The sequence below is a fragment of the Cervus canadensis genome, chromosome 17 (genome assembly GCF_019320065.1).
Source record: "Cervus canadensis isolate Bull #8, Minnesota chromosome 17, ASM1932006v1, whole genome shotgun sequence".
Classification (NCBI taxonomy): domain Eukaryota; kingdom Metazoa; phylum Chordata; class Mammalia; order Artiodactyla; family Cervidae; genus Cervus; species Cervus canadensis.
This window is the reverse complement of record NC_057402.1, coordinates 5,501,971-5,514,441: the sequence shown is the minus strand read 5'-3', so window position 1 is coordinate 5,514,441 and position 12,471 is coordinate 5,501,971. Positions and strand designations below refer to the sequence as shown.

At 54.1% G+C, this 12,471-nt stretch overlaps 1 protein-coding gene across 2 annotated transcripts in view; it reads right to left on the bottom strand.

The window, feature by feature from the left end:
• TRAF3 (TNF receptor associated factor 3) overlaps positions 1 to 12,471 on the bottom strand; it is a 117,279-nt gene that overhangs the window by 19,920 nt on the left and 84,888 nt on the right. For both annotated transcript variants that reach the window (XM_043489636.1, XM_043489635.1), the window contains exons 3-7: positions 10,324 to 10,569; positions 8,814 to 8,865; positions 5,839 to 5,943; positions 5,063 to 5,230; positions 142 to 222 (exon numbers count right to left, since the gene is read on the bottom strand). In XM_043489636.1, coding sequence (XP_043345571.1) covers positions 142 to 222; positions 5,063 to 5,230; positions 5,839 to 5,943; positions 8,814 to 8,865; positions 10,324 to 10,568 — 651 coding nt within the window. In that variant the 5' untranslated portion in view covers position 10,569. The remainder of the gene's footprint in view (positions 1 to 141; positions 223 to 5,062; positions 5,231 to 5,838; positions 5,944 to 8,813; positions 8,866 to 10,323; positions 10,570 to 12,471) is intronic.

Below are 12,471 nucleotides of genomic sequence, written 5' to 3'. Positions count from 1 at the left end.
TTCCAAGAATAGCATGAGTTTTTTCATCGTCCTACGCTCTCACCACCATGATCTGTGACGACCTTGGGGCCTTGGCGTCAAGGGGGAAATGGGGACCCAAAGGACCCCCAGCTCTTCCAGGGGCCCAGCCACACCCCTCACCTCGCTCCTCAGAAGGGTCTGGACGCTGCACTTGTGTGGGCAGGACACCACCACGCAGGGACACTCCGTGTCTTCATGTTTCTGGAGGAGAAAGAGAAACCGTTGCCAACTTGGAAACACACGACCCGCCTTCCTTCAGAGACCGCCGGCATCCCCACGAGGCCCCAAGGGAAGCCCTCTGTCCACAGTCATGTCCTCGGGTCCCAAGGCTCCCACCACACCTGGATGGGTCGCTCTGTTACAGAAGCGTGAGTGCTGAGAAGGCAGGCACTCACCAGAGCGCCCCAGAGCTGACTGGTCGGAGCAACTCACGAGGGGCCACTCTAGGACCGCTCCCCCCGGCCGCGGGCCCCGCCCCAGCCCGCCTGTGCCCTCCACCTGCGTGCCCTCCAGCCGCGTCCCCGGGGCCGACGCCGCCCCGCCACCTGTGCCCGCTCACACGGGGGTGAACGCCAGGGCCCAGCCTCTGATGGCTGGGGCGGACACTTCCCCTCTGGCTTCTCAGCTTGGAGTCTGGAAATGATGCTTCTCCAGAGCCTGAAAACAGTGTGATCCCCAGGAATTTAAATGACTGTGCTGAGAGCGTGCCTGGATTTCCTTTAATGCAAGGGCAACGTAGGTATGTTCCAGTGAAGCCCTTCTCTGGATGGCACAGATTTCAACACAGAGCCTGGGTGACGGCCACTGCCGAGCTCAGTGCCACGGGCACCTGCTGGCACCCGTCTGTTACACCCACCACCAGCAAAGCACAGGCCAGAGCTCCTGAGGCCAGCAAGCCCGAGCGGGCCTGGAGACAGCACCTCGAGACACGCGACAGGCTGCACAGGCAGACCCAGAGCCCCCATGAAACAGACTGTGGGGCCAGGCTTCAGAGGGCAGCACTCGGCAGGAGGAGGGATGGTGGGCTCCCCTCGGGCCCAAGGACACTCCGGTTCTGCTGGCACGCTACATCGGGCAGCCCTAGGCACATGCCGTCTGACCGGCAGGAGTGCGGGCCAAGGACACGGCGCCCGCAAGGACGCTTCTCTGGCCCAGAGGCCAGTCGTCCTGCCGCTTGCAGTCCCCAGTCTGGCTCAGCCTGGCAGGCAGGCCGTGTGGACAGGACCCCTCTGCTCCCGAGTGTGGTCCCGGAGGCCCCCAGAGCCTCCAGCGCCTGCAGCGGGCGGCCCACGGCTGTCTCGAGCTCATCGGAAAGCTCTTGGCTGGACTGAGCCTGACCAGCATCTCCTGCGAGGGGACCCCCTCACCCTAGGAGTTCCCTGGTGCCAAGTCAAGGCTTCATGCGTTTTTCAGTGGGCCGTCTCGGCCAGAGAGCGTCATCTGTAGGCGGGGAGTGACCAGTCCTCCCTCAGAGGGCAGCAGTAAGGATGGAGTCAGTCCCGGGCCTGGAGAACGGACGTGGCCAGTGCTCCAGATGCCATGCCTCCCTCCCAAAGCTGCCCGTGACCCCAGCCTCATCCACCGGGCCGGGCCTGCCCTGGCCTTGGGTCAGCCTGGCCCAGGACAGCGAGAAGAGAAGCGGGGATGGACAGACCGTCACCCCGTGGCAGGAGTGCGGGGAGAGCGCCTGGGGCTGGGGTCACAGAGGCAGCACTGAGCTGACGCAGGGGAGGGGCCGTGCGCTGAGGAGGCAGGCAGGGGGCCGCAGGGGGAGAGGCTGGGGCCTGTACGCCAGGCCCGTCAGGAGCTTCATGTGCGCTGCAGACCTGAGCAAGGACGACCAAAACAGGCTTTTCTGGCTATCGGAGGGTAAGCGTCTCACATGGGATTTCGGGGGTTTTGCCAGTTCTGTCAAACCTTCCCATCTCCAACAGTGATGGGTAAAAAAGGCAATGGTGTGACTTGCAATTCTTTAATGTGTAGCTATTAGCATGCTCTTTATTTTAAGCATTTCTATTTTCTGTGACTTGCCATTTATAGCTTTGACTGCAGTGGGTTGAAAAGTGACCCCTGAAATATCCCCCCCGGACCTCAGAATGTGACCTTGTTTGGAAAGAGAGTCTCTGCAGATGTAATGAGTTAAGAGGTGACCCTTGGCCACCCTTTATAATTCTTGACTTTTCACAAATTAACAGAACTGTTCAAAGAGAATGATACTCTATAATCTCTGGGCTAAATGGAAGAGTTTTTTTCTGATGCTTTATGCTAACAGATTAAAAAAACAAACTCAAAAAGACCTGACACACCAATACCATGGTTTAAAGATAGAAAAGAACTGCTCATAAGAACTTGAGTGTCTCTGTGCTTTATCAGTCTACACTTTATCAACACTCGATGTACTTGTCACACCACAGAATGCAGGAGGAGGAGGAAAGTCAGGATGACCTGGGGCTTCGGGCCCAAGTTAAACAACTGCCCTTTTTAAAAACAGACTTAAGGCCTGAGAGGACGAGACTGTAGGAGAGTTGAAAGAACAAGACTTGGGAGTCAAATTCCGCCACTGCCAACAAGATGGGGGCCCTTTCCTGGCAGGGGAGGAAGTACGGGTGTGGCTGCCTGCTGGCGCCCGGGCCCTGGGGCCTAGAGCGGGGTGTACCAGCTTGACCCCCAAGCAGGCGTGCTCCCCACAGTGATCACAGGTGGACAGAAAGTAAGATCTGCCCCGAGACGCACTGCAGGGTCCACACCCTGAAGACACACCAGGACATCTCCATCACTGAAGGGCAGGAAGATTTAGGAGGAATATTTACTCGGACAACTCAGGTCCCAAACTTGTAAGCACTGCTTTGCGCCTCTCCACCTGCTGTCTCTGTCTCCTCTTCGCAGTCAACACATTTATGACCCCACATCAGGTCAGATGCCACTTCCTCTCCACAGCCTCATGGACCCTGTCAGGCCAGGTGAACCAGCCCTTCCCACACCAGCATTTACACAATTGTGTAACTGGCTGTCTCCCCCACCAGACGGTGGAGTGAAGGGGAGAGACTGTGATTTGTTCTCTTGTGTGTCCTGGGCAACTAGCTTGGGGTCTGGTGCCCCGTGGGTACTCAATAAGCATTTCATGACTCCATGAGCGATGCTGTTATTCCAAAATCCACCTCTTCGCAGGCTTGACTGAAGCTCACAGTCGGCTACTGACAAGCTGTTTAACTCACATGCTCTACAATTCTTTCTCAAATGAAAATTAATTTCTGAATTCTATTCTGCAAATAAAGGTAATTGATTTTTGCAAGAAGCAAAGTATACCTTTGATAGCAACATAGTGATATGTGTAAGGTCAGGAGGATTGCTCATTGGGTACATGTTGCCTTCACTCGAATTTAATTACTGAAGAAATTATTCAATTATGAAAAATACTACTGCTATTTTCCAAAGGGGAGGGCACTTAAAGGTTATTAATAACCAGAAACAACAATCATACAGCAAACAGACTTCACGATGGAAGAAAGTCACAGGCACAGAAAAGTTAAACAAAGAAGGTAAAGTGGAGGTTACAGTGATTACTCTCACTTCACACAGAAAAACAAAGACAACCGTTTCTAAATGGGGGTCAGTTCGTGCTCCCGAACATCTGCCAGGAACGAGACGTGGTCCTCAGGCCTGGCTGCCTGTCCAGGGTCCCTCTGTCTGTTGACCCACCAGTCACTGGCCTGCTGGGTTCAGAAGCCCAGCCCCGCCCCTGGCTCCACCCCCCAGCAGCACTGCCCACCTGCCCCACCACGCCCCGTCTCCCTCTGAGACGTCACCCTCGGGGGAATCACCCTCGGGGCCCTGGCCGCCCCTCCACTGGATGACCCCCCTTGCTTTGCAGGCTGTAAGCACTGTGCGCCCAGGCCTCTGGCCTGACTGGCCCTGCTCTCTACTCGCTCCAGGCCCTGGGCTGCCAGGACCACCTGTTAACACACCCTGTAGCCCAGACCACTCCCTCCTCCCCAGAGCCTGCTCTCGCCCTCTGAGCCACACCTCAGCATCCCCTGCTCTAGTTATAAGCACTGGGCATCCGCTCAACTCACACTCCACTCACACTCCATGCTCAAGCCACTGGCTAATCCCACTGGCTCTGCATAATGCTGATCACGTCTGCCCCTTGCTCAGAGCTGCCCAGACCCCCACCCCTAGTCTGCTCCCATCAACTTCCCACCTCACCCCTGCCCTGTCCGAGGCAGCCCCTGAAGTCCAGCTGCCGAGTTCACTCCATCTCAGAGCCAGAGCTACCCGTGGCCGCTGCCTCTGCCCCGACGCTCTTCCTGCATCGACCCGACAGCCTCGGAGGGGCCTGCCCTCACCACCCCACCTCCCATCTTTATCGTATTGATGACCTCTTCCCACTGTAAGATGAGGTCACCCTGAACCCCCAGCCCCGAGAACAGCACCCAGCACACAGTAGGTATGCAGTAAATATGTACTCAACAAGCAAACATTCGACAGTGTTCACACCGCTGACTCCTTTGGACGCTTGTCCTCCATCCCAACATCTGCTTCTCTTTAATTTACACATAAGTGATCCGATTCTAACATGCGCACAATATAAAACCGTGCGGAAACAAGGGAGGCACGAAAAAATGTTAACTTCTCCTCTCTCCCCAAGAGAGACAGCTGTACTTTAGTAAAGAGGGATAAATCACCCTGCTGGAGTGATGGTTACAGTCTCAGAGCCATAGAATGGTTACGTGATCCAGCAAGATTTTGAGGCTATTCCCTGGGACAAGTGGAAAATTCTACCTTTTTTTGAATAATCAGTCTTCATTCTTTTTTTTTTTTGACACCCCAAATGACAGTCGATCAAGGCACGGCAAATGCTAATTGCATAAATCAAAATGGGCAAAACAAATACAGCTTAGCTCTGAAACAAAGTCAGATGAAAATTGCTAGTTACGCCTATCTTTTCTCTCTATTTCTGAGAACAGTCATTTGGCAAGCTGTTCTGTGGACAAACGGCACCTGGACGGAGCGCAAGGCGGGGAGCGAGAGAACACCGCACCTGCAACGTGATCATCGGGACCTGGCTCTTGCAGTGACTGCACGTGGCCTCGCGGTATTTACAGGCCTTCTCCACGTGGTCGCGCAGGTCTTTCCTCAGGACTTTCTCTTTGCAGTCTGCACGGACACACGAGAGCTCCTCAAACTGGCAGTCATTCTTCAGATGAACCTGGAAGGCAGACAGTTCGTTTGGAGCTCTTCATCGGCAGACCTCCAGTCTGAAATACCAACTCTAGCCTCTGTGCAGTCAAATCCTACACAGGCATCTCCATCTGCTGCTCCACCAGCTCCTCTCAGAGGAGACTGACAGACATATCAAGAGGTGCTGAACTTCATATTCCACTGAGTGATTACTCAAACCATACTGCTTTTGAAGAACTCAGTCAATTAGCCTTTCCTCCTGGATAAATAAATAGTTATCCACCAAGGACTTCGTTTTGTTCTAATTCAAATATCCTTCCAGGATTAAATATGAGAGTAATCAAAAAAAAAAAAAAGAAGTTACATGGAATTTTATGGTTATAAATAGTAGAAGGTTTAAATGGGCCTTCTATAATTAACATTCAATTCAGATTTCTTTCTACTCTAAATACGGTAGGGTGTTCAAAAGCCAATTGACATTTCTGTCTGTGATGTCATAAAAATAACACCTGACACCCAAGGAGCTCTGCCTGCTCTCCCACTTGGTTGTGTCTGAAAGATGAATGCAGACATGGTCTTAGGGGCTCCGCCGTGCTGACCAGGGACCGGTGTTTCTGGACATCTCGCCGCACTCACCAGCAGGTGCCCCAGGGCCAACTGCTCTGCACAGCCCCGGCCCTCGTTCCGACAGAATATCTGAAGGGCCAGAATCTCCCTCTTGCAGCAATTATCCTTAAACACCTGAAATTGAAAGATAGCTATTTTAGAGGATTAAGATTTCTTAATCTCCGCATGCTGCTACTTTAGACAAGGCAAAACCACTCTAAAAAGTCATGAGCACATCCCTGAAGAGGGCTCAGAAAGCACTAAGGACCGTTTTAACGTCTAAGTGAGTAGAATGAAGGAGCCATCCCCACCAAGAGACACAGTTTACATGATACAACCTTAACTACCAGCTTTCAATGGATAAACCCAAAGAAAGCAAATTATACTGAACAACTGAAGATCACTTTGGAGCATCCAAACGTTTTAGATGGACTCTGACATTCTCAAGACAAGCCCACACCAGGACCGAGTTCACACTTGGATCCTGGACACTCCCAGGCTCCAGCCTTGCTGGGAGTGGAACCTCCCATGGAGGAACGGGGTGGTGGGAGCGGGCGCTACCGCTCGAGGCCTTGCTAGGTCCTTGCTGGGGGAACAGAGAAACAACCATAAAAGACAATGAGCTGCAGACGGTTTGTACAACATTTATCTTGGTTCCTGCTCTGAAGGCTATATCACTTGTAACTAACTCATTTTTCACCAAAAAGAAGGCATTAGCTTGCTATTTAAGAAACTTTTAAAAACATGTTGCAAAGATATAGTTAATCCAACAATGAAAATGTTCCCCTTTGAAAATGAAAACCTTCCTTTAATTTTCTTTTTCCCTTAGAAAACAAGTACTCTCACTCCTTCTAACAATACAAGTTACACCATCCTAGCACTCAGGCGCTTCTAAGAAACTCCCACGCACTAATGCTCTGTAACAGCAGAAAACCAGAGAGCTCAACAGACCCTTCTTGACTTCACAAGCAAAGAAATAGAATCAACAGCTGCTAAGAGTTAAAAATAAATTAATCTGGAGCCAAATCTAATCTTAGGTAAACATGACTTTTTTTTAAAAGGTCATAATTTAAGATGTTGAAGTCAACAGAACAGGTATTTTTAACCAGTAAGAAATCACGTGATCACAGAAAGTGATCCTTCTGTGCCATTAAGTTTCTTTTCTTTTCTCTGGGCCGCCCCTCATGGCTTGTGGGATCTTAGTTCTCTGACCAGGGACTGAACCCGGGTCCACGTCAGCAGAAGCACAGAGCCTTAACTGCTGGATCACCAGGGAATTCCCTAAGTTTCTTAAATCACTTGAGCTTAACTTTGGTTCCCTAGTGGCTCAGATGGTAAAGAATCTGCCTGCAATGCAGAAGACCCAAGTTGGATCTCTGGGTTGGGAAGATCCCCTGGAGAAGGGAATGGCAATCCACTCCAGTATTCTTGCCTGAAGACTTCCACAGACAGAGAAGCCTGGTGGGCAGCAGTCCATGGGGTCACAAAGAGTCTGACACAACTGAATGACTAACATAACTTCATAACTTAAGGAGGAAAAAACATAGACTGAAAACGTAAGAACAATACAAGTACAGAACTTCAGGACTGAGAAAGAGCTTGTACCATTTCTGCAACCATCCCATTTTACAGATGGGGAAGCGGAGGCCCTGGGGCAGCCCCATCCTCAGTGACCTGCCCAGTGGCTGAGGTCAATCTCCCACGTCCCAACCAGACCTACAATTCCCCACGAGGATTCCTGGCTTATTCAGTCTCACTTACGATTCTTCATCAAATTCCATAATTGTTTTTCAGCTATCAATGCCACTGAAAAATAGGGATGACAATTCTGAATGATGAAACGAGGCACTAAAAAGCTGATCTCAGCCTGTCGTTTCAACCTCCTCTCTCAGTCACATTGGTTTGTTGTTATTTAGTTGCTCAGCCGTGTCTGACTCTTGTGACCCCATGGACTGTAGCCCACCAGGCTCCTTTGTCCATAGGCACTTCCCAGGCAAGGATACCAGGGTGGGTTGCCATTTCTTCCTCCAGGGGGTCTTCCTGACCCAAGGATCGAAACCGCGTCTCCTGTACTGGCAGGTGGGTTCTTCACCACTGAGCTACTGGGGAAGCTCGTCACATTGGTTAGATACACGCTAACAGGTTGCTGCTGTGTTATGACAAGGGGTAGAGCTGCGTGACCTGTGTTTCTTCCAAACAATCCCCTCCCTACTGCTGGGCAGGTAAATGCTGAGGAGGCACAGATATGCGGATTTCGGACAATTCTGCCTCTGACCTGCCCGGAGCAGGTGACGCTGGGGCCCATCCTGGCAGCCCTCGGGTCCCCGTCACCAGCAAGCCCCACGCTCACCGGCACCACTGGACAGCAAAGGCCACGGGAAAACCCGAGTGAGAACTTCACTGTACAATTTAATGGCCTACACTTAAAAAATGGTTAGGTTCATTAATCAGAATATCAGAACCACATATTTTTATTGATCTTTTAAGTACTTCAAGAACGGGTGGTTTTAAACGAGAAGTGTGCCCAGGAGGGCTTGGCAAGGTGCAGAGGACCACATAGTCGGTGAGACGGGCCCGGGCCCCTGGGTGCTGGGCTGCAGGGCCCTCACGAGCTCTGAGGCACCGCTGGCCATGCAGTGGAGGGGAGGGCTGCAAGCACAAGTGTCTAAAGACTTCAGGACGCTGTGTGGGGGCAGGGAGAGAGCACGTTCGGTGGGGCTCGCAGACCAGCGCCGCCGGAAGGCTGAGTGCAGCCATCTGGGAGGAGGGCCCGGGATGACAGCACACATCCCCCACCTGGGGTCTTGGAAGGTGAAATCGTGACAGACCCAGGGGAGGAGCCAGGCCCGGGGGCTGAAGCACCGGCCCAGCGTGTCTGCCGGGTGTGTCGGGGTGCTCGACCCTGCTCCGCCAGCCATCACAGCCAGCATGCGAGACGCAGACCTCACGGCAGGCACCCCCAGCGCAACACGGTGACCAAACAGCTTGTGAAAAACCAGGAATACCTTGTCTTTGATGATGACTTCTTGACAAGCAGTACATTTCGGGCTGGAGGAGCTGAGGGGAGAGACACAGCACACGTGTTAGAGGGCAAGCACCTTCTCCGGGAGCACTGGGAACGCTGAGCCATTCACTTTGGGGTCGTGTCTGCTGTGCGGAGCTCGGAGCAGCTTCAGAATGCCAGATGAGTCTGGCTTAAATACGGTCTAAATGGGAGGAAAGGGCTAAGATTCTTTTTTAGTAGTGATTTTTCATAAGGAAGTTTTTTAGCAGAACAGCTTAGATCAGTCCCTTTTGGAAAGTCCCTTTCAATTAAAAGTGAAATTTCATTTCAGAAACCAAAAGCAGCTCCCTGCGGAGGGGCTCTATGGCGTGAATGTCCCCAGCTCCCAGGAGGGCCTCTGAACAGTGCTGGATCCGCAGGCTGTCTCCTTCACAGCTGCTGAAAAGCTGATGGAGTTCCACGGACTTGAGTCCTGTGGGAATCGAAAGCTGAGCCTGTCTCCAGAGACCATGAGTCTCCTACATGATTCTTGTCCCCAAACTCAGGACACGAGCCACTGCTCCCTAGCTGCCCTTTTTTGGACTTGATTCGTTCACCCCCATCCTGTGCTGGAAACCACCTCTGAGAGATTAAAAATAAAAAACTAATTTTGAGTGCTCCTTCCTTCCAGGGCCCTTGCCCTCGACAGCCTGGGGGCACCTGGCGTCCAGGCCTGGGGGCCAGGCAGGTGGGCGGGGGGACCCGATTAACAGGCTTTAAAGTGACAGCTCGCTCATCCAGACTTCACCAGCACGGAGCCTGGAGCCCGTGCTCACCTGTTTTAATCCTGGGACTCGTTCAGAGTCTGGCGCCGCTCCGCCACGGGCGGGATCCCCTGACACCTGCCAAACTCGGAGCAGGAGGAGCGCCAGGAGCAGAGGACACTAAGAGAGACACTGTCCCGGCTGCCCCAGCCCGCAGGGATGGCGGGCGCCCTGGGGCTGCGCCGCCGTCACCAAGCTCGTTCCAGAGCTGAGTCCTCAGTCTGGGGGAACAGGACGCGAGCTCAGCCGCACGTCCCCAGAGGGGGCCCTGGGGAGGGAGGCTGCCTTCCAGCTCCCGCCGCCGGCGGGGCCCAGGCTGAGCGCGGTGCCCAGCACCCCGCCGGGCAAAACCCACGGGATGAACCAGCTCGCTCTGCTGTACAACCCCAGCCTCCCTGCCGCGGGGGGTTTGCGTGGTGTTAGTTCACAATGACAGGCCTGCGAGGGCTGCTGCAGCTCCTTGACACTCAGCTCCAGGGCATCCTGTCCTTACCGAGGCCCTGCCCGCCACATCCCGAGCCCCTTGCACACCCCTATCCTGGGGGCTTGCCCTGAAGGGCACCACCATTGCTGGTGGACGGGGTGGCTCCTCCCCAGAACGTGAGCGCCTCCAGCAAAACTGGGCCCCACGGACAGGGGCCAGGGGCCCCAGGGGAGAGGCCTCGCGGGGGGCGCTGGGGAGGGGCGCCCCGAGTCTGCGGCACCCACCTGAGCAGGGCGCCCATGCAGGTCTCACAGAAGCGGTGCCCGCACTCGGTCTGCTTGGGGCTGCAGAGCACCAGGCGGCACTTCTCACACTTGTACTTGTCCTCCACGGCCTTCACGAAGCGCTCCTTGTAGCCGCCCTGCTCAGGGACCAGCACGGCCGGCCCGCCTCCGCGCTCGGGGTGCAGCTTCAGCGGGGGGTTGGCAGGCAGGGCACTGGCCGCATCCAGCTTCTTACTGGGCTCCATCCTAGGAGAAGGGGGTCCATCAGAGCGGGGACACCGGGGGTGCGGGGGGGGGAGTGGGGGGGCGGGGGTGGGCCCGGGCAGCTGGCCGAGGCTCCCCGAAGGCCTCCCACCCGGGGACCTGCTGCGAGGCGCAGACTGCATTGTTAAGGCTCTTTAATTTAAAATGCAGATGAGGCTCTGCATCACTTCACATTCTACAGACCATTCTGATGGTGCGGCTCCTGTCACCCAGCGACCACCTCCCCTGGGCGGGCTGCCCGGTCCCGTTCTCAAGCCCGCCCTGCAGCCTCGGAGGCCGCCCTGGGTGTGCAGGACCAGGTAGGTGCCTGGGACTGGACGCCGGCGGGGACTCTGGGACTGGCCAACCGCACGGTGACGCGTGGCCGGTCCCCACCTGCGAGGCCCTGTCCCGGCAAAGTAGGAGCTCCACTCAAAACTCACCGGTCTCTCAAGACCAGCTGAGCTCCTGCTCAATCCATCTATTTCTGCGACTGACACAAATCAGGGCCAAACGCCTTCTCCTTATGAGGTGCTAGGCATCCATCCACCCACCCCCTGCCCCCCTCAGCTCAAGGCCCCCAGCCAGTGAGGCCGGGCCGGATGCGGGTTCTGCGGAAACGGGGCACGCTGCACCCCTGGGCCCAGGGCACCTGGGTGGGCCGGGGACAGAGGCCACGTCGCCTCTTCCCGCCCCTGGACAGGGCCGAAGGGAGGCGTGCCCATGGCCAGGACGTGCAGGAACCACGCAGGAGGCAGAGCCCATGACAGGCACATGACCCGTGTTCCAGCCACACGGGGGTTACTTTTAACAAAACACACACTACTGTGCAAAGCGCGGGAGCCTCCTGTGGCGTCTATTTGTGACACCAAAAAAAAAAAAAGATTTCAAAGTGACCCAAAAAGACCAGCAACCCTTTGCTCACCAATTCACTGATTAGAATCCTGTCTGTCAAGACGCTAAGTAGGAAGGTGCCTGTCTGGGAAACGGGTCAACCAGGAGTCGGTCTGCTGCCACGGGTCTCCCGCCCTGCCCTCCTGCAAATGCTGACCCCGGCTCCGCCACCCTCCTCTCCACACGCCTCCCGCCTTCTCACGGAGCCCACCCTGGTCAGCCCAGTCACTGCCCACCCCCCGAGGCCCACCCTCCCAAGACTGCTGCTTATGGTTTATTTACTGCCGCACTCCCCGAGGCAGGGCGTGGGTTTGGATCTGCTTTGTTGAACAAACCCTGGGCACCTGGAATCACTGGGGCCCGAGGTAAAAGGTTCTCGTTACACATCTGCTGAGTTAACAGAGGGAAAGGTGAGGTCTGGGCCACTCACAGCAAACTGTATTTCTGTGAAGCCAGAAAAAAGAAAGAAAAACTTCAGTTTTCAGAACTGATCTCACGGCTTCATGCCTTGAAAACCTTTGCTTAGATCAGACGCTACTTGCAACTGTGGTTTAGTATTTTATCCTATAATGCGTGAGAAACGTGTGTTTCATAGATAAACAGTTCTCAGTGAGACATGTTTGACTCTTTGGTTGTGAATTCCTATTTCAAATATAAGAGACAACTCAGGATGAAGCTAATGACGAACAATAACTGTTGGTTTACCTATAACTAGGTAGAGGTCACATGTCCTCTGTACAGACAAGTGAAGAACACAGGTTTGGATCCTTGGTTTTTACAGGCTGCTTAAGACAAGTGAAGTGTATGAAAAGGCAAAACGATAGGATACTGAAAGATGAACTCCCCAGGTTGGTAGGTGCCCAATATGCTACTGGAGATCAGTGAAGAAATTACTCCAGAAAGAACAAAGGGATGTAGCCAAAGCAAAAACAACACCCAGGTGTGGATGTGACTGGTGATAGAAGCAAGGTCCGATGCCGTAAAGAGCAATATTGCATAGGAACCTGGAAT